This window comes from Drosophila mojavensis, unplaced genomic scaffold (assembly GCF_018153725.1).
Source record: "Drosophila mojavensis isolate 15081-1352.22 unplaced genomic scaffold, ASM1815372v1 contig_36, whole genome shotgun sequence".
Taxonomy (NCBI): Eukaryota; Metazoa; Arthropoda; class Insecta; order Diptera; family Drosophilidae; genus Drosophila; species Drosophila mojavensis.
Window position 1 is genome coordinate 23,935,923 of NW_025318858.1, and position 21,480 is coordinate 23,957,402.

At 40.2% G+C, this 21,480-nt stretch overlaps 6 protein-coding genes across 11 annotated transcripts; 2 read left to right on the plus strand and 4 right to left on the minus strand.

Moving 5' to 3' along the window:
- Window positions 1–441: 441 nt before the first annotated feature.
- On the minus strand, window positions 442–10,676 carry LOC6577664 (cytoplasmic protein NCK1). 5 transcript variants are annotated; one of them, XM_032728733.2, is made up of 6 exons: window positions 10,177–10,676; window positions 3,964–4,421; window positions 3,037–3,250; window positions 2,168–2,513; window positions 1,659–2,105; window positions 442–1,511 (listed from the first exon to the last, which is right to left on the minus strand). In XM_032728733.2, exons 2-6 carry the CDS (start codon window positions 4,355–4,357, stop codon window positions 1,302–1,304), a joined length of 1,611 nt encoding a protein of 536 aa, XP_032584624.2. In that variant the 5' UTR covers window positions 4,358–4,421; window positions 10,177–10,676; the 3' UTR covers window positions 442–1,301. The 5 variants fall into 5 exon arrangements, with proteins under 5 accessions (XP_032584624.2, XP_032584625.2, XP_032584623.2 ...); XM_032728734.2 differs by lacking the exon at window positions 10,177–10,676 and adding an exon at window positions 5,257–5,411; XM_032728732.2 differs by lacking the exon at window positions 10,177–10,676 and having other exon boundaries at window positions 3,964–4,568.
- Window positions 10,677–10,968: 292 nt separating this feature from the next.
- Window positions 10,969–12,551, plus strand: LOC6577665 (RCC1-like G exchanging factor-like protein). The gene is made up of 2 exons (XM_002003579.4): window positions 10,969–11,156; window positions 11,213–12,551. Exons 1-2 carry the CDS (start codon window positions 11,042–11,044, stop codon window positions 12,478–12,480), a joined length of 1,383 nt encoding a protein of 460 aa, XP_002003615.2. The 5' UTR covers window positions 10,969–11,041; the 3' UTR covers window positions 12,481–12,551.
- A 1,096-nt stretch (window positions 12,552–13,647) lies between these two features.
- LOC6577666 (integral membrane protein 2B) lies at window positions 13,648–16,647 on the minus strand. The gene is made up of 3 exons (XM_002003580.4): window positions 16,348–16,647; window positions 14,213–14,939; window positions 13,648–14,128 (listed from the first exon to the last, which is right to left on the minus strand). Exons 1-3 carry the CDS (start codon window positions 16,453–16,455, stop codon window positions 13,983–13,985), a joined length of 981 nt encoding a protein of 326 aa, XP_002003616.1. The 5' UTR covers window positions 16,456–16,647; the 3' UTR covers window positions 13,648–13,982.
- Window positions 16,648–17,076: 429 nt separating this feature from the next.
- On the minus strand, window positions 17,077–18,084 carry LOC26528233 (cleavage and polyadenylation specificity factor subunit 4). The gene has a single exon (XM_015165784.3). The coding sequence runs from the start codon at window positions 17,991–17,993 to the stop codon at window positions 17,154–17,156; it is 840 nt and encodes a 279-aa protein (XP_015021270.1). The 5' UTR covers window positions 17,994–18,084; the 3' UTR covers window positions 17,077–17,153.
- A 287-nt stretch (window positions 18,085–18,371) lies between these two features.
- LOC6577668 (post-GPI attachment to proteins factor 2) lies at window positions 18,372–20,974 on the plus strand. 2 transcript variants are annotated; one of them, XM_002003581.4, is made up of 3 exons: window positions 18,372–19,156; window positions 19,230–20,216; window positions 20,277–20,974. In XM_002003581.4, the coding sequence occupies exons 1-2, from the start codon at window positions 18,526–18,528 to the stop codon at window positions 19,364–19,366; spliced, it is 768 nt and encodes a 255-aa protein (XP_002003617.1). In that variant the 5' UTR covers window positions 18,372–18,525; the 3' UTR covers window positions 19,367–20,216; window positions 20,277–20,974. The 2 variants fall into 2 exon arrangements, with proteins under 2 accessions (XP_002003617.1, XP_002003618.2); XM_002003582.4 differs by lacking the exon at window positions 18,372–19,156 and having other exon boundaries at window positions 19,365–20,216.
- Window positions 20,421–21,476, minus strand: LOC6577669 (peroxisome assembly protein 12). Its single transcript, XM_002003583.4, has one exon. The coding sequence runs from the start codon at window positions 21,371–21,373 to the stop codon at window positions 20,480–20,482; it is 894 nt and encodes a 297-aa protein (XP_002003619.1). The 5' UTR covers window positions 21,374–21,476; the 3' UTR covers window positions 20,421–20,479.
- Window positions 21,477–21,480: the final 4 nt, after the last annotated feature.

A 21,480-nucleotide genomic window follows, 5' to 3' on the forward strand; every position in this document is an offset into this window, starting at 1 on the left:
GCTGGAATCGCTGCTTCTACTTCTTTATAAATATATAATAATAATACAACTAATGATAGAAAGATTAAACTATAAATAGAAAGTATGTATATATACGAAAGTGTGCTTAGGTTAGGCATTGCATCATCAACTGTACAGTATGGCTTATATGCGTATCATATATTATTTAATTATGTATAATAGGGGGGAGGCTCCACTTAAGTATGTGTGTTTCGTACGATGTTGTTTATGTTTATAATTATGCGGCTAGAACAATTTGTATTTGGATATTATTATTGTGGATATTCCGTATGTATAATATATACCATTATCTTTAGATGATGATAAAAAAAATGTTCAATACAAAAGTGACTGTGGATGTGTGTGTAGTTGAAGTCATGAAGCATCTTATCTTATTAGCAAATTAGCGAACTAATTAAGTTTTCACAATTTGTGTTTTTCCATCTTCTTGGGTTATTCTTTAAGCAGCTTTTGACATATTTTGTTGGATTGTTGGTAAGCGTTCTGCCTACATATTTACATACTCGATAAGATATTGGTATGATTGGCTGTATATTCATTTATGTGGATTCGATTGTGAGCGCACAAAGTGAATTTCTTCTTGCGCCATATATCCAAACACTCATACACATACACGCACGCACTCACACACACAGACAGACAGACATACGGCTACATATCTTAAGTCAGTTTTTAAAAGCGCTTTGCTGTGTACACAATACTTGGCTACAATGTTTAAATATCGTATATTATGTATTTATACATATATATAGAGTATGTAAATGTAATGCATGTTGACATCTAGAATTGAGTGTTTCGAGAGAAAAAGAAGCCTTTGGTTCTTTCTTTTATATTTCTTATGCGCTTGCTTTCATCTTTCTCCATAGTTCACAAAGAAAAGGAAGCGAACTAACGTTAACAAAATAGTTATTAATCAAAGCTAGCCGAATTATGCATTAATTAATTTAGATATATATAAATTTTATAAAAGTACAAAAAGTCTGTGTGTTTGTCTATTACGCATTCGAACATGAATCAGCGAACATGAATCAACCGATTTATATACATATAGATACTCTCGCCCTCTCTCCTTATCGCGAAGCATACAAAACTGAAGAAAGGATTTGGACAGCGCGCTGCATACATTTTTTTTGTTATGTTCTATGCCATGTTAATACGTATGTACTATATCATTGAAGTTGTATTATGTTGTGTATTTTTTGTTTAGTTATATTACGAGTAATATATTAGATGATCTATGTTGAGTTTTTGTTTTTCTGTTTGTTTGTTTGTTTCCCTCTTTACGTGCCATTGGCCTTTGGCAGCGGTCGCACCAGATACAGCTTCTCGCCCTGCTTGTTCGTATAGATGGGCGCTCTTTGGTAGTGATCGACCAGCTGGTCCAGCGAATGAAACTTGCGCTGTCCAATGCAATACATGTTCTGCTCCACGTGCACGCGGAAGTGTTTGTTGCGGCCGGGCGCCTTCAGGGAAACCGAGTAATCACCCATCTGTAAGCAAATAATATTATGAATAACGTTTCCTCTCTTAATACATAGGTGTATGGGTGATTCCAGGAGAACATTAACAAGTCGATATGCTGCCTATACCCCCGTTAATTTAACTCTCCTGGCATCACAGTCCATTCATTCACTCACATTAGTCTCACTGTCTCTGATGAGGAAATCGCCATCGTGGCCATGGCCATTGAGGACTGTGTCGCACTGGCTGCGCGTGATGGCCCCATAGTACCAGGATTTGCCAGCTAAATTGGGTCGCTCGATGGGCTGGCTGGGCTGTGTCGGTTTGTTGTTGCAGTCGTTGCGTCGCTCCATGGAGTCACCGCCGTTGCCGGTGGTGTTGGCACCGTTGCTGCCGGTGGCATTGCCATTGCCAGCATTGCCGCTGGTATTGCGATAGGGCGTGGCCAAGTAGTCGTTCAACTCTTGTAGATAATTGCGTGGAACTAAACCGACTTGACCCTGATTATTGCGTGCCTTATACCAGTCCGGATCGGAGGCGGGCCGATCGACAATCTCAAGGCGATCGCCCTTCTCAAACGACAGCTCCTGATCATTGTTCGATGTGAAGCTATAGAGCGCCACCTGCAAGCAAGATAAAGACAGATTGAGATGAGGATAGCTTGGCATTCGATATTGACACCTACCACAATATCCAGCACGTTCTCCGCCATGGCATAGGTGTGTATTTCGCCATCGTTATCACAATCTTCGGTTGTGTAATTGCTGGGGAACCAGCCAACCGCATTGCCGCTCTGGCCACGCCACCAGCCATCGTTCGACTTCTCCAGTATGAGTATGCGTGTGCCCTTGGTCAGGGATAGCTCGTCCGGCTGCTGCGCCTGATAGTTGTATTTGACAATGGCGGTGCCAATGGCCTCGGCCGGATCGGGCGGCAAGCGTCGCGACATGGTTGGACTCTCGATTTGGCGTGAGGGCGAGCAATTGGGCAGCGTCTTTGAACCAGAGCCCTTTTTCACCTTCTTCTTGATGCTACAAAAGAAAAAAAGATAATTGTGAAATAGTAAACATTAATATAATATTGACTAGTTGGCTTAGCAGCCAAATTTTACTGGGTTTTATAATCGGAGGGGTTATTTTTGTATTTTTAGATTAAAGAGTTATTGGCTTAGACCTAATTTGGGGGCTCCAGTGGAGGGGCAACCAGACGGGGTTTTAGTTTTTGTGTGTGGGTGTGGTTCGTGCGGGTGGAAGGAAGGAACAGATATTAAGAAGACTTTCTACTAGGAACAACCAAAAAGTATTTATGTAAATACAAATTAAGCTATAAATGAATTTCTTATACAATACAAAAGCCGAAAAGCAGTTGGAGAACTAATTTCAAAAAGAAAGCAAAATATTTGGAGTAGAAAACAAACTCGACATATTTTTTTAGTAGCTTATTTCTGCTGAAATCAGAATAAAAAGAATACTTAAATTTTTAGTTTTTAGTGAGTTTTTTTTTTTTCATAATGGTATACACAGTGGAGGTTCATACGTTGGACAACACACGCACCTGTCGAAGAGCGAGGGCTTCTCCTTCTTCACATAGTTGCTGGGCACATAGCCGGACTGATTGCGACTGTTTTGGACGCGCCACCAGTGCTTGGAGTCATCCAGCAGCAAATAGCGCTCGTTCTTCCGCAAATCCAGCTCCTGAGCGCCCTGGGCTGCATAATCATATTTGGCTACTACGTAGCAAACGTCTTCCTGAGATTTGCCTGGAATTACTCAAAAAAAGAACAGATTTAAGTTAGACGTTATTTAAAGATGTGATATCGATATATATCGATTTGTATAGGTGTGCAATGTTAACATTTGATTTGAAAAGTCTGTTTCATATATACTTCTGAGAAATCCACATTTCTCAAGGAATCGTTTTATGGCTTTTATACCAAATTAAATTCTTACATATATGATATTATGTATGACAATATATATTGAAAAAAAAAAAAAACAACATATTTGATATTTTAACTGTTTAATACAACGATTAATAGACATAATTGTATACAGATAACCTAAAATCTAAATATTCCAAGATGCCAATTAGGTGAGTTCTTCTGTAATTCTGTATAATATTAAAGTGGAAGGCTTTGTTTAAATTTTGATACTAATCGATAAGGACTTTAAGAATATTTCTAAATTTAATTAAGACGATTTGTGTAATATCAACAAATTTCTACCATAACTATCTGTAGCAGGAGTTCATATATAACTTTAATGTATCCATATTCTACATATATAATATTCAACTCGAATCTATTCTATTTTAATCTTCTCTATTTCCATCTATATTCTACAATTGTCATTGAAGTTGCAATAAAACTTTCAATGTTTTATCTAGAGATCCATTTGCTCGATATATATAAAAATCAATCTTCTTCTTTGCTCTATGTTTACCCCTATGGTATATTATGATTATGATAAATCGTTTGCTTACCGTGCTTCATGTTGCCCGCCATTGATTGTGGTCCAGCGTTGCTGCAACTGGAGTTACCGCTGCTGCTGCCCCCGTTGCTGTAGTCGATCGGCACCGGGCAGCCGCTGCTCGCTGGCTGGCCAAAGGTCACACTTTTGTGCTGGGCACTGCAGCTGGAGGCGGTCGACAGAGTGCGATGATGCTGCAGCGAGAGCTGCTGCTGCTGCTGCTGTTGCAGTTGCTGTTGCAGTTGTTGTTGCTGCTGGGACAGCGAAGAGTGACGCTGGTGATGAGCAGGTGAGTTCGGTGCCAATTGGCGACAGCTCTGATAGTTCTGATGCTGCGGCAGCTGTGGCGGTGCGTTGCCAGAGGAATTGGGGATGTTGCGCGCGAATCGCTGTGGGTATTCCAACATTCCACTGTGGGCTCCTCAATCAGCTTGAGAAGCGCGACGGGGCACAATGGGCTGGCTCCAAATGCTGCTTCGAAGATAAAATTTTTGTTTTTTTTTTGGCAATTGACAAACAACAAACAACAGGAAATAGCAGCAGGTTGCACGGTGCTGGTTGTAAGTTGCAAGTTGCAGATTGGCAGCAATTGTTTGTTGTTGTTGTTGATAATGAAGATGAAGATGATTATGTTGTTTGTTGATGCTGTTGCTATTATGGTGAGTATTTGATGTTGTTGTTGTTGTTCGTGTTAAGCTGTGTGTTGTTGTGGTTGCTGTTGTTGTTGGTGTTGTTGTTGCTGTTGCTGCATGTTGCCTTCTTCCTCAGCCAACGCATATTTCTGCTGTTGTTGTTTTTATTGTAGTTGTTGTTGTTTTTAGCAGCAAATTAAACGTTACGAATGCGGCGAAATGCAAACACAAAGATGTGAAAGAGAAAACGTAAAAGGAAGAAGAAGAAAACAATGTAAACAAGATGAAATTAAAGCGTTGTGTATGTATATATGTACGCATGAGTGTGTGTGTGTGTGTGCGCGCGAGTGTATGTGTGTATTAGGAAAAAAAGCATTTGCGTGAAAGCAGTTAAAACTAGTGCTTAAAATACTTTAAAATATTTAAATATACATTTACATACATATGTATACCTATGCATATGTATATATGTATGTATACAAAAAAGCTAAGCGTAAAACAAAATTTGAGCATAAAGTGAAATTTACATATGAAAGGGAATAAACAAACGGGCCTTCGAGCTAGGATATGTGAGCTGATGAATGTGTTAGGGATTATGATGATGATGATGATGGCAATGGCAATGATGATGGTATGTTTTTTTAGCTTGCAGCCGAGTGCAACTGTAGACTGACCGCAATGTGGCCAAGCGAGTAATAGACGCCAAGTGAAAGTTGCCCCCAACTCAAATGGAGCAAGACTCAGATTTGAAAACTCGTAATTGAATTGAATTCAATATAAGAAATATCAACTCAGAGCGAGAGAGAACATTTTCGAGAAGTTCAAGATGAAGTTAAAATACTCTAGCAGCAGAAAATTTCAAGATAATCGACGGATTTTTTAAATAAAATATTAATTTAAAGTATTTTTTTCAATTTGATAAAAAATATATAAAAAGATTGTATATATATTCTTTATAAATATAAAAAATATATATTTCTAAATTTCAATTAAACTTAAAGAAAACACGTATTTCAACTTTGAAACTATTACTAAATGAAATCAGAAATAATTGTTTAATAATTGTTTTGAAAAAAATTTGGTTACTAAATTTTCCTTACACTTCAACTTTCCAGCAACAATTTCTAAGGCAACTATGTGATATAATTTAATACAGGTTACCATAAAAATGGCTCATCATATTAATTCGATTTATTTGCCATAATAAACACAGATCTACTAACTCTTAGCTAAATAGCTTCATTTAGCGCTTAGTTCACATAGGTCGAGGCAAGCACTGAGCATCGTGCTGATCACGTCTACAATATAATAAAACCCATCTAAGACATCTCCTTGAGTGCTTGCCTTACACAGTTCGTGACAAAATTAAGGCAAGCCTGCCTCCCGAGTTTCAGCTAGTGTATAAAAACGAGATGGAGAAGGAGAAACCACTTGATTTTAATTGATGAATTTTCAATTGATTTGGCAATGCGCCGCTGAGTGGCACAGAGTTCGGGTCACTACGTGCAACAGCATCCACAGAAGCATTAATACAGACAGACTGAGACAGAGAAAGAAAGGGAGTGAGAGAGGGAGAGGGAATAATATAACCAAGCTATTCAAAATGAAACGTAACTGTGATTGAGTCTCGCACTGGGGCTGGCCCAAACGACCAAAGCGCTCGATGAGTCACGAACAGGTATTGGAAATGGAATTGGATTGGAATGGGATTGGGTTGACTCGTACTTAACAAAAAGACAAACCAACTAAGCTGAGACCAACCCACCTATGGCCGGACAAGTAGGACAGACCAGAAGGGGAGAAGGAAAAAAAAAACAAATAGCAATAATCAACAGCTAGCAGGGAATTTAAGAAGTTGAAATACTCTTCCATACATAAAAGAGGTCCGATATGATTCTTTAATAATTTAAGTGAAGATGTCTCTGGGAGATCTAGCTGATATTGCCAACACTTAGAGTCTTATGGAGTTCTGAGCAAATATCCTGCGATGTAGGAGATAGTTGTAAAATAATATATTTTAAAGTGTTTCTTGATATTTTTAGTAGAAAAATGTCTTATAAGTACAGAGCAATTATGTCATTTATATAAATAACATAAAAATATTCTAACAAGCAACAAAGACAAATGACGATATTATGTGAAAACTTATGATAAAACAGACGTCCTACTATTCCTGTAAGTTAGCTTTAAGATGGAAACTCTAGTAATCATATAAGCTGAAAATAAGTTCAGAACTGAAAGACTAGTTATCATATAAGCAGGCAGACAGAAAGTCTTCATATCTACCTAAATCTTATCATATACATATATCAAGAGATATCTCAAGAATTATATTTATAGGCTGAATATAAAGGCAACTCATATATGCCTACATGTATTACCCTACACAGATTGAATAACAATTTGAGAATACCCTTTTGGTAGCGTGTAAATGAATAAGGTAAAGAATACTGTGAGACATACATGAGGCATTTGCTGTTTACGTAATGCCCACCAGGTACATAGGTGGTAGATGTGTAAAGTGGCACGAGATAATCGACAGTTTTCATATTGCGAAGCCAACTGTGTGAGGTTGTTGGCCAAAAGCGTAACCAAAGTCAATGTCAACAGCCGGAGGCCAAACAAAAATTATTAAAGATCAATAATTATGCGACCCAGAAACAATAAAAAAGCTCTGGACATTTGATTTTTATTTTGTCTTTTCTGTGGTTTCACACTTTTGGCCACAGCTTGACAGTTGGCCAACAATGCGGGTTGAAGGTCGAGCAGTGCAGCAGCTTAATTAGCGTGTCGACCAACGCCTTCGCCAACAAGCATTTGGTTCCTATGAAAAAGTGTTGTCATCAGCGATAAGGAAAATCGTTGTGCGTCGAGAGTGAAGGCGAAAGCCATTTATTATTTTTGTTTCTATTTCTATCTCTTCTCATTGTTATTTTTATTTTTATTTTTTTGGACAGAATGTGATTCTATCTTTCGTATCATTGTCAGAGCGTTTCCGCCTATTTGGGGTATTCATTTCGCTTTTGAGAGAAAGCTGAGCACAGCGAAAGAATCACTTCATAGTCATTCATATTTGCGCAAGACTCGTTTCGTTTTCTCATGTTCATTGTACAGCGGATGATAGTGCTGTCATGGGAATACATTTACCAGGGCCTTTAAAAAAATGTAACGAGATATTACTTGGACAAAACACTCAATTTAAATGTCGATCATCTAAGTATAAGTGAACTACAAATTACTATAACAATGGCTGATTATTTTCATGATTAATAAACTTCCGATTGTTCTAGATAAGCAACACAAATAGCCTGAATAAGCGAGCAAGTGGAAGTTACCAATAATACGTATAAATGGGCTGATAAAACATGTGGGAAGCTACCAATAATATTTATATATAGAATTTGATTATACACTCTTTTTATTCACATTGTTAATATTTACAATGCAGATAAGCTGAGATGGTTTGTTGGTGATTTATTAGTACGTTTGTAAAACTATGTATTTACAATGCAGATAAGTGACTGGCAAATCTTACCAGTCACTTTGCTGCTTGTATTTGTTTGTTTTCTATGCAATCTATATGAAATTTACATTTTATGCTAGTAAACGTGCCTTCGTGCTGCGCTGCTCTAGCGCAAGGCCACCAGCAGAGCTAAAACATTGAAATGCTTGGATGGGTTTACTTTTTATGGCCATTGAACTAAGCTCGGTCGCTGCTGCTTCGATCTATTTTGTCGCATTTGTTGTATGCGTTGTTGTTATTGTTGTTGCTGTTGCTGTTTGGGGCTTAGACATTGCCAAGGTAGCGCCTTTGTCTTGACGGCGCACGATTGTCGGAGACAGTTCGTCAAAGAGAAAATTGAAAGAGTTGCACGTGCTCGACGGGTTTATGAGGCGGAAAGTTGTTTCGGCAACGGTTCACAGATAGGAAGTGCTCGTTCCGTTCAACGGATTGGAGACGCAACAACCATATCAAGAAACACTCATACACAATTATTGAAACTAATTGAAAGCAGAGTAAACAATTCTTTATGATGTCTTCTTTTCATTCAGAATCTATTCAAGAGTTTTTAGGGGCGTCAAAACTCTTAAATCACTGAAAATGGGCCACCGAAATGCACTCAAAATCGACAAGAAAAATTGATGTGGGGATAGGACGCAGCCTTATCAAAGGCAAAAGGGCAGCCGCAGACGCAGCCAGCTCGGGCATAAAACTGTAAACATATAAGTATATTTAGATGCATATGCATCTCCGTCTCTATGTGCTCGTATATTATGTGGGCATGGCCACTGTGGGACAGCGCTGACACTTTAGCTACGTAATAGCTATATAGCTGTTTATGGAACGAGAGACCCACGGTCTTCCTCTCAGAGAGTGCAGCTAAAATGTTAGATAATTTTAGCTAGAAACTGATTAACTATTTCCCTTTCTTTTTGTGTAACAATGTTGATAATTTAATTGTCGCATAATTCTTCTCATTAAAAAGTTGAGTTGCTGGAAAGCTGATTAAATTCTAACTAAACTCTGAGTGAAAGCTCTCGTTAGCTCGTCATTCATAGTTCGAATTTAGTGTCTCAGCTATTGTTTCTAGAATTTTTATGACTAAATTGGGACTATTTTTATCCGCTAGCTGTTTTGCATAACAAAGACTACAGACCTTTCGTTTAAGAACTCGCCAAATTCACAATTTTTGTCCATAGATTTAAGATAAGAGTTTAGCTATTTTCCAGACATTTACATATATAAATTTAGCCTTTTATAGCTTATGCCGGCAACACTGTTAGAAAAGAAGAACGGAACTCCATTCAGTACGTTCGAGTTGATTTAGTTATTTTGCGCAGCTGTTGTTGTTGTTGTCGCTAGAGTTCTGGATTTTAGAATTGAAGCTGAGCGAGAAGAGAAACCTGTGTGACATGTGGATTTTGGGTCGTGGGTTGAATTGTGCCCCGAAGTGAACTGCGCATCTAGAGTTCGGGCGGTGGTTGTTTGGGTGCATAAGGGCTTGGGGTTGGGGGTTGGACTGAGGCGAAAACAGATTGCTGACACATATATAGCTACGGGCGGTGTGCATGGCGACGAACGACCCTGGTAACCAAAAACTGCAAAAGAAGCCTGCTTATACGGAAAGAAAACATGAACGAGCAGGCGTTGCATAAAAAGGATTGTGCTCAATGAGAAATGCTAGAGCGAGACTAAATAAGAAGGAGAGAGAGAGCATGGGTAGGTCGAATGGGGGTTGCTGTCGCGCACGCAGCCAGAGCGACGCGACCGCAAGAGAGCAACTGTGAAAGTGCAAGAGAGCATAGACAGATACGCAAATTTCGCTTCCTTTTCTAAACACCTATATTTGTGTGTTATCCTGGGAAATGTACCGTTCGGTGTACATCGAAACGGCACTGTTAATCGATAAATATGGAAATGCTGAGAGCAGTGAAACCAAACATAACAAATACGAGCACTTTTAAGAGAGAGAGAGAGAGAGAGCAAAAAGGACAGAGATAGAGAGAGATGGAGACGGAGAACGCGAACGTGTGAGAGCGAGACAAGAAACAGGAGCTAAACAGGAGCAGCAGTATATTTTGTGTGTACCTACCGGAGACGACGAAAGTTTTTGGCGACTGCGACGGCGACTGCGATGACGACGGCAACTCCTAGCAGCAGCCAACGGCCCCAGCCCTTTGTGCAGCAGCAGAAGCGACCATATAAAAATGCACTTTCTTCACTGAACTCCGAACAATATTCCAATCTTTTTCAGGCGCCTGCCACACACTATATTTGCACTTAACACTCGTTCACTGTAATAATATTACTTTAAGTGTACATTATGTGTACATCTGTTCGTATGTATGTATATATATACTTATATATCTATATATATTATGTTGGGCAGTCGAAAATCACTGGGTACAGACGTTTGTTTTTTTTTTCAACACCTTTCGTTTATCGTTAATGACGCAACCGTACTTCGAGGTATTTAATGAATGCAATTCAATAATTTCTAAGAATTATTTCGCGGTCGAACAACTCTTTTTATCAATTTTACCGGAGCTACTTCTTCGTCGCTCTCTACAATTTCGATAGCAATAATGTGTCGCCCACATCGATATTTCTGTCTCGAATGCATCGAGTACTTTTATTAAACAGCTGTGGCATCGATACATAAATAAGTTCGTGCTAGTGATGATACTGTTTTAGTAACGCAAGATTGTGCAAACAAATTTTTATCTTTTATGCTAATTATCCTGTAAAGAGGTAATGGAAAAACAGCTGTTGAGATTTGGGTGCTCATTGTTTTATTAACATTGTATTAATATAGATCGATGCGATACACATTAAAAATTGAAAAATACCACAACGCAAAAATACCAAAATGTATATCGATAAATGGTTTATTATTGTACATAATCAATGCACTCGGATCGGTGTATTCAACTCATTTATATTAGTAACCGCTAAGTATGTTAAGTTTCAAAATATTAAGATCATCAAAGTGGGCAAGTGTCCATTTAAGTCGTCAGTATACAACAAAAGCAAAGCGTGTGGTCCTGTCACAAGATCAGAGCAAAATAAAAAGTATAACGGCTAAGCACGTTGCATTTGCATTTGTAAGTCAGTTGTTTTCATTTTAGATTATGAACCAAACACAACCGATGCGCATGCAAATCGGGTTTACGTGTGGGGCTTCCAGGAGACAGGCGCTCTGGGGCTGCAAACCAATGTGAAGAAGGCCAAAGAGCGATACACGGAAATGGTGCATCATCCAACGAGGCTGCAGTTCTCGAATAATAATGAAATCACGGATGTCACAGCCGGCTATGGCTTTACGGCGTACGCAGTGAAGCGTTCGGATGGGCTGACTCTGTTTGGTAGCGGCCTCAACACAGACTCACAGCTGGGCTACCAAGTGAAGGGCAATAAAAAGGATCCGGCTAATTTGGATGTGATTATCTATCCAACAGCAATACAGCTGCCACGCCTGCAGGGCGAAACGGATGAGGATATGCAGGTGAAGAGCATGTCGGCAGGTCGAGCACATCTCGTGGTGCTCACGCAGAATGGCACCGTCTTCACCATGGGAAACAATTCGTATGGACAGTGCGGCCGTTCCATTATCGAAGAGGAGAAATATTCGGGCAGTGCGCTGATCAATCGCATTGCCCAGCGCGATATTTGCGGAGCGGACGATGAGCTTGTTGCCGTGGAGTGTGGACAGGATCATACGATGCTGCTGAGCAAGCTGGGGCGCGTCTACACCTGCGGCTGGGGTGCCGACGGCCAGACGGGTCAGGGCAACTACTACAGCGCTGGCCAGATAACGCTCATAGGCGGCGACATCGAGAAGGAGCGCATTGTGCGCATTGCCTGCGCATCTGATTGTGTGCTGGCGCTCAACGAGAAGGGCGATGTCTTTGGCTGGGGCAATTCAGAGTATGGTCAACTAGATGATGCGCCGGATGCAGTGACCCAGATCTGCACACCTCGAGCGCTCACGCTGACCAAGGGCCTGGGCAAGGTCAAGGATGTGGCAGCGGGCGGTTCCTTTTGCATGGCACTCAATGACCAGGGCCTCGTCTACACCTGGGGCTATGGCATCTTGGGCTTTGGCCCGTTTGTGGAGCAAACTTCAAAGCCGCAGCACCTACTGCCACCGCTATTCGGTCGAAACGATTTCAGCAATGCAACCACTGTGGTCTCCATCGGCTGCGGAGTCTTTCACATGGGCGCCGTGAACTCCGACGGAGATCTCTTTATGTGGGGCAAGAATCGCTTTGGCCACCTGGGCCTAGGCCACAAGAAGGATCAGTTCTTCCCCTTCAAGGCGGCCATCAATGGCAAGGTTCTAAAGGTGGCCTACGGCGTGGATCATACTATAGCGCTATGCAAACCACATATTTAAAAAAATTAAAATAAACCAAATCGATTTAAAGATCACAAATTCGCGTTTTTAATACATTGAAATCGATTAAAGAACATTTAGATTAATTTGCTTTTATCTTTAGTTTTCTGATAATGTTGACAATTTCTTTCTTTCTTTCGTTAGCAAATGTAAATAGCTGTGGATTTTTAATTATTTTTTGCTGTTCGATTTTTCGTCTATATAAATATTTGTTTAGCACGCGTACGCATTTATAGTTTATAGAGTTAAAGAGTATATATAATATAAAATATGTACTTGGAATCGAATGCAGTGTGTATTTTATTATTCATATATGTTTCAAGTTGGATTTGGGTGTTTAATTATATTTCTAATTTCTTGTTAGGTTTACCCTTTATTCTCATATACAATAGAAAGTTGCTGGAATCCTAAAATTCTACATATTATCCCCTCAGTTACATTCCAAGCCCAAATCGCACTCTCTCTTCTTTTGTTTGTTATTTTTCGTTTCTTTAGTATTTGTCACAATTTCGTCAATCGCATTTAATTGCTTTCTAGGTACATTTCTTAACAGGGTTTCATTTTATTTTATCGTTATATATGATTTTTCGTTTATTGTTATTATTGAGCCCAACGAGCCGTGGACAGCTCGTCGAGCCACTTGGCCAATACAATACGATCTGTTAACAGTTGATAAGCATGGTTACATCGCCCTTAAGGATAAACGCGTTACAAATTTTGCGATTATTGATACGAACACGTACGACCCGACGCGACTTGAAAATGCTATTTTAAGAATACATGACATGTGCATTAGGCAAAGTAAATTAGGCTAATTAATAATTCAATTTTATAAATAATTAAAAGAATTTACTAAGTTTTTTTTGCTAACATATCGTATACTTAATTTGAAACTAATTAAAACCCAATTCGCAAAATTAATAAATTTAAATTAAATATTTACTTATTGTTATTTGGCAAGCGGAGTAATTGATAATTGTGTTCCGATTAAAGAGATAAAATATCATATTTTGTAAATGAAATCTTAATTTAAAACTAATCATTCAATTTAAAAATTCAATTAGCTAGCTGTAAGGCAATGCAAATTTAAATAAATCAAAATTACACATACATATATAAGTATATATATATAATAATGTCTGCATATACATATATACGTACATTATATTAATACATATAAATATTAAGATTGCAATATGACACATATAATTAAAATTGCAGAAATCATGTTGATATTTACGTGTTTTTAAACCGAAGTCGCCTCTAAATCGAAAATTCATCACGCGTCTATCCCAAAGTCGAACTACAGACTAAAAGTTGAGGCAGTTGCCTACAGATCATTTTGTTTACACACGCACACACACTTACAGAAATCAATACTATTTTGTTTGTCTTTGTTATGGTTGCTGTCCATTCGTATTTTTTTGCTTTCAGTTTCGTTTTGTTTTTTTTTTTTCTATGTAAATAATTTAAAACATTTGGAGCATACGACCAATTGGAGCCTAGGCGGCCTGATGCTGCTGGGCCTCATTCGCCTCGTAGGCCTCGACCTCGGCTATGTTTGACAGATCATACTCAACCACGCCCTTTCCCATGAAAGCTGCATACTTGCCGGCATCTGGCAGAGGATCAGCCGAGCGCTTGGCCACTGAAAAGCAAAAAGTTTCGTTAAGGAAATGTGTTACAGTAAAGGGTCGGCCATGCCAACTGGAGAATACAAGTCAAGACTTACCCCCAGATACAAACTTCTCCATCATGTACACCTTCATGTCATAGCATTCGTTGGCTATGCGTTCCGAGATGACCGAGAGATCGGTGATACGTGGTGTAATGACACGCATATTACGGCGAACCCGCTCCGTATCAATGTTATAGTAGCCTGATCCCATTTTCTGCATAAGATCAACAAAGCTGCTGGGTGGAAGTGTGGTGTCCCGGTCCAGTGGCATGATGAAGCACCGATTGGTGGTGGTATCAATAATAGCTGACTGGTTTTCCTTGAAGTCATGCATGAAGCGCCCGTGGCGACCATCCTTAAAGTCCGGCACATCGATCTTGGCATAGCCATCGTCATCGCCGCTATTCAACTCGATTTCCTCGCGGAAGAAATTATCGTTGACTAGCTCATCGAACTGGCCGCCCATACTGTTGCCCGCACTTGGGGACCCCGACAATTGGGGCAATAGGGAGCGCCAGTTCAATGCGAAAGAGTCGTCGTTGCGTGCATAGAAACGTGGCAATTCCATCGAGTCTTCCTTATATGGTATGTCGCAGAGGGCGTGATAGCGCATGCTGGAATGATTTGGGGCATATAAACGATAAAGTGTCCAGCCGCCCAGTACACCCATTAGCATCACGATAATGGCGATCAGGAACAAAAGAAACGATTTTAGGCAATTATATTGCGGCCGATTGAAAACCATTGATTCAGTATCGGCATCGCTGTACGTTCCCTTTGGCTGCAATTAAAGAACGATAACAATGACAATCATACTTTATTATATTTATGTACATAATTAAGCTCAGTTTAATTTTATTTAGTGTGTAAATAAATATCTATAACTAGATATGTGTACGTGGTATACCCCAGACTCATTCTTTTTATAGCAACTACTGTTATTTCCAATGACTAATAATACCAACAGATGGGGTTCAACTGTTCAATGAGTACTTACGGTATATGTATACAAGTACATATATATGTATGTACTTCAGCACCGGCAGAAGTATTATTGTTTTGGATTTCCTTATCACATATCAAAAGGACACATGAAAATGTCAATAAAGTACAAAAGAAAGTAAACAATGCCTATGTACATATGTATGTATATATGTACGTAAATAGATACGAAAAAAAAATAAAATGATCAGTGCTGCTAAGTTAGCTCCTTAGTTTAGCATTTTTACTGCAAAAATAGCTAACGGTAATTGTGAAATGGCTACATTAAACAAATTTATACATATTGCATATATTGTTTCACAGCTCGTCATTTTGTAAACCTTTTATCATACAGCTATCCATAAAATATTTATGACTAGCATTTTTCCGTTGTTAGCTGTTTGTTTGGCTAGCATTCTCTACTTTTTATCAACACTATATAAGCTATTTACATGTGTCGTTTTGGTGCGCAGTTATTATCGCTGACGAGCAAAGGGCAAAAAGTTGCTGTTGTGCTCGAATAGCGGCGCAATTGGAGACGAAGAGTAACAAAACGTAAATGCAATGATATAAATGCATATGTATGTATGTGTCTGTGCTCAGCTGCAAAATGCATATTCGCAAAAGCACACGCACACAGTTATGTATGAATCTACATACGTATGTCTATATATACAAATCTATTCATATGCATATACATACATACATACATACAAGCATATGTACATATACTACTGGAAGACATGTACTGGAATCATTCACAATAAGCACAAAAGCATAATGCAATATATATTTGGGCTTAAAAAAGAGGGAGTTTGGAATGGATGATGAGCTGTCGGGGTAAACCGAAATCGTGCTGGCGACTGGCAATGCCAAAGCTGTGCGACCTTAAATGGAGCAAAGGAAGGAGTGCAAGGACACACACATGGGAATTTCATGTGAAAAATCGATAAATATGCATGCTGTCGAAAGCACAAACACACATACATACTTTTGCATGTATATAGAAAATCTTACAGTAACAAACGCCCACAAGCGCATACCCACTCACACACATACACACACAAAGGCTCGCGCGCGAAGGCAAACGAAAGCGAAAAAAAACTTGTAGAGCTATGGGCACGAAGGACATGTAGAAAATATGGGGCTCGCAAGGACACATGAAACTATTGCGCAAAAGAAAATGTTTTCTATCTTCATTTACTTACACTGATCAGTGAGCCATGATGCATAATAGCTTCATCGTTGAGATGTAATGGAAGCGGAACCTTCTCCAAATCCTTTTTTTCACCTGTTAATTTTGCCAGAATCGTCATTTTTTCCGACGTTCAAAGTGTGTTCCTGGGTTTTTGAGCAATTTAGTTTCGAATTTTTATTTTGAGATGACCGAAAATATGATGCCTAGACGTTTTATATAAACTACACTTAGGTGATGTTTACTCTTCAATTATATTTTTCACTTTGTTTTTGTGTTGCGCAGCAAACTGAGTAGGCAAGTAGCCAGCTAAGCGATATATTTTCACTTGTTTGCAGTTACGATGAGTAGCGATTCATTTATTATCGATAGCAATAAACGCAAATATTTGGATTTCTTTTCAACGTAAACGTTTGATATATACAAGAATTTCTTATACTATATATTAATGAGTTGGACTATTGCATTATATAAATCAATTGTAAGTTACTCTGCAGTCGGTTTCGAAGATTCATCTATTGTTTCGTATATTGTATCGATAGCTTGTCGTACGATAGAAAATTTGAAGATTCTGTATATTTAAGCATTTCATCTAATTTTGCTTAACGTGAAAGGTATTTGTAAAAAGAAACTATGTATTTCAACGAAGTATATGCGAAGCAATTATGTCTGTCAATATAACCCAGTGGAAACTATGATTTATCGTTGTGGTATCGCTGGAATGTATGACGTTTGACATGCATGATGGTTTGACGGAAGATTTAATCTGTACTATTAACTGATTTCTTAGTTGTACAAGAGGGTATGCAGGGCTTACAACTATTTATGACTATGTTGATTCGATAGGAAGGCCAGATGACCCTTGGGGCACTTGTTGGCATAGTGGCCCTTGTGTCCACATTTGTAGCAGGTGATCTCCTCTAGAGGCGTGGGCACTTTGATAAACGGCGGCGGCGGATGATTCGGAGCACCATCATCATTATTCTCCCCACTGTGGTCCATGGCATTGATGTTATTGCGATGCTCCAGGCTGCCCACATACTGTTTGCACGAGTTCGCTTTGTGGCCGAGCTCGCCGCAGTAGTGGCACGTGGGTAGTTTTTTGTGCGTCTGATCCTTGCTGAGATCGGCGAGGGGCGGCAGCTCAAATCGTGGATGCATGTGTTTGCAGTTGGGTCCCTCAGGACAGAAGCCAGCCAAGTAGTTCATACATAGCACACGTCGCAGATGCTGATGTCGACAGTGCGGCCCATGTCGGCAAAAACCACGCTTGTACCATGGACAGTCCTTTACCTTGCTCTGTGGATCGATATGCAGGAACGGGCACTCTTTGTTGTGGCAGGCATTGAAGCGGGAATAGAAATAACACTCCGGCATTTTCGTCATGTCGTACTCGTGCAGAAATTCGCACTGGTCGCCCTTTTTACACAAGCCACGCAGCCAGTGCTTGCAGACGATGGTACGATCGCCACGAATGTGCCGGAAGGGGCAGGCGCTGCCTTTGTCACATTCCTGGCCATTTTTTGTGATGAAATTGCAGACGGCGGCAATGGACTTGTCCATGCCATAGAACGGCAGTGGTATGGCTCCCACCTGTTCGATGAGATCGCGCTCTGCCTTGAACTGCAGGCTGTTTACGTTTGCCAAAAGTATATCCATGTTATTGCGGTACTTTTCTCATAAAACAATAAATTAAAAGAGCGCGTTGTTTTGGGATCTGTTTTTTTTTTTTTTTTTTGGCATAACATACGCTGGAGTATCGATACCACCACGATATCATGACAATGCATATCGATATATGGATATTAAAGTCAGTATGTAGCTCATGAAGCTTTAATATTCAGTTAAGTCACTAACCATAGTGGTTAAATGCTGCAATACATAATTAATTAGATAAATATACAAAATATAATTTTTACAACTATAATTATTTTATTTGATTAAATGAATGCTCAGAAACAATACCCCATAATAATTAGATATATTGATGATGAGCTTATTTCCACCTGCAAGATATTTTCTGCAGCTGCATACTAGCCTTTTTCATTTGTTTACGCGCTGGCGCTGCAATTAAAGATGTTTCTTCGGCCAAAAGGTTAAAAGCTGATTGCGGCAACAATAGGGCGTGTAGAAGTTATGAGGAGACGCCACGGAGAGCCATAAATTAAAGATAAAGCTTCGCCCGCCAACCATGTTGCCCACATACGAGCGTCTGAACGATCCCAAACGGGTGTTCTTTCACATAACATTTGCCCGGCTAGCGTTGACGGCACTCAGTTTGCCGTTGAGCGCGTTTTGTTTCTGTGTAGTGTGGTCTCTGGTATTTGATTTTGCACGCTCCACGTTTACGCATTGCGACGTGGCCAACTACTTGCCGTCGGTGTCGGCGGCAATTGGAAATTATGAGCCACAGAAAACGGTTTGGCGCTTGGCCATCATCCTGCATCTGCCATTGCGCCTGACTGTGACCCGCATGTATTTGGAGTACTATAGGGAGCACATCAAGCGCAATCGTCGTATGTTTGGCATCCTGGCCTGCACGCTGAATGTCATCGAGAATTTTGCTCTGTTCTGCCTATCGTTGTGGACATCGGCGGACAACTATGAGATCCATCGGAACTCGTTTGTGGTGTTCATAGCGTGCAGTGAATGCTATATGCTGCTATCCTATCTATTAAATAGGAGTGCACGCAAATCCGTTCTCCTGCCACACGAAGAGAAATCGTTACGCTACAAGCGAAATCTCTTCCTGATCAATGTGCTTGCCTTTGGCCTCGCCGGCTACTGTTTCATGCGGCACAACGCACGCTGTGAGGCTGGCGGTAAGCTTTCGATATAGATTCGATACTCTCCTGGATAGTCCATCACTAATTCAAGTAATTTTCCTTTTCATAGTTTACACGTTCTTCGCGCTCTTCGAGTACATTGTGGTGCTAACCAATATGGGCTTCCATATGACAGCTTGTTGGGACTTTCACTCGTTCAGCATTCACTGCGATACCCGGAATGGATTGCATATAATGCGCTATTAGCTCGACTTAGTTAAAGGAACGTTCAGCGTCCATCGGCTTGTATTCCTGTATATATTGTAATTGTGCGGTTCTAGCTTAAGCTCAAAGTTTACTTAATTTAACTTAAGAATTTCCTGATTTCTCTGTCAGTCTGAAATCAAATAAACTTTAATTTAAGTATACAAAAATATAGGTGTCAATCAAAAACAACAATTGCATGCACATATAAACATGCATGATCGGGTCAAGCTGTTGCCAATCTCGGCCAAGGACTTGGAGATTAGTGTTGCCTCGCGCTGCAGAATCTCAGTCGGTTTACTGCTGCATTTTGGTTGCTCCTTCATGATTGTCTTAACCATTTTTACCCTGCTGAAGACCATCATGGTGGATTATGAGAGATCTACGATTACGCATTGCCACGTACTGCACATTGTGCCAACCGCGTCGGCGGTCATTCAGTTCAATCAATCCAGCTGGAAGCTCTTGACTTGGTCTCATCTACCACTGCGTCTGCTCATCGCATGGCTATATTGCCGCTATCAGCAACGCGTGCTGTCTCGACGCTCAGGCCTGCTGATCTACCTCTTTGTGCTCTGCTTCGTTGTGAATATTGTCTCCAATATTGTCATTGCGGAGTTCGGTGATAAACCGGGTTCCAATTGGATTCATGTGGTGCCAACGCTTAGCAGTTGGATAACTAGCTGCTGCTTCATGGCCACCATGGTTTATTGTATGGCTTACAGCCAGAATACGGAACCCCACCACCGTCTTTCATATCTGCTCAAGCGTAAACTGTTCTTCTTCCACTTATCAGCCAGTGTCGTCATTTGGCCATTGTATTTCTTGCATGTGGAATTCTGTGTGCCTTTGGGTATGGTTGTATATATTGTAGATAGCTCTATCTAATATATACTCTCCCTATTCTCTTCAGTATATTCCCTTTTCGCGATATGTGAACACATATTGATGTTAACTAATATGGCCTATGTATGGACATCAAATCTCGACTTCCACAACTTATATATATGCCATAGCAGAAGAAATGGATTCTATATGAGGAACATCTGAGACTGGGTTTTAAAATATGAAAAACACTTTAATACAAAACAAATACAATATATACATATATCTTGGTTACGTCTCATAGATGCGCACTAAATCCTCTATGGTGATTGGATAACTAGTCACAGGACAGGTGCCCTGCTCCTTTAGATGTGTGACAATGCATTTCCAGCAATAGACGTAACCAGATACAGCGCAAGCTGTAGGCGTTTGCAGTGGCAGCAGGCAAACAGGACATTCTCCATTCTTGGGTAACGTGTTCTTCAGCTCCTTGGGTAACTCACGCTCGGGCATGGCCTGCGGGTTCTGTAGCGTTCCGCCTAGCTTCCGACGCTGATCGTTGGAGTACCACCATTGTATGAACTGCAGGAAAAATGCTAGCACCTCGAGCATCTTAAGGAATATGTACGTCCATTTGTCCTCCTTCGGCGGCTCACTGGGATAGCGAAGCGTGAGACGTAGAGCGCGAAACAGCGGCGAGTGGCTCTTCGCATACTTTATCAGATACAGGAATGTGTGTATTGCTTTCGAGGCATTATAAACGTGAAATAAATTAATCAGTTGTGATTCCCAGGCGTATGTATTCTCATGCTGCGCACTTCGAGAACGCAGTTTACGCTCTATGTACGGCAGAAAAGTCAGAAGAGTGGCAGAAGTGAATTGCTGTTGGCGGGTGAGCAGCTCACCGGTGGCGGTGGCCGTGCGTTGTAGTCCATAAAAGCTTTCGCCGAAAGAGGAGGCCCTTTTGCGCAAATACAAATACTGTAGAATCCATGTGATAATCGGTGATACCTCTTCTCGTACATGCAAATTGCCCCAAAGCTTAAAGTCCAAACGAAGACCAAAATAGTCGAAGACTTTGCTAAGGGCCGGATAGATAAGGTTATCTAGTGTCTCTGCGGCCGAAATTTCAAAAATCGAGGGCACATTCTGCAGATTTTGACGCACATTGGCGGCCTCAGCCATGGCGGGTAGGTTTTGTTGTGCCGCCTTTCTTATTTATTAAGAAGCAATTATATATTATGCGCCAACAACTGTTCAAGTGTTTACCATAAAAATATCGTTTAGATTAT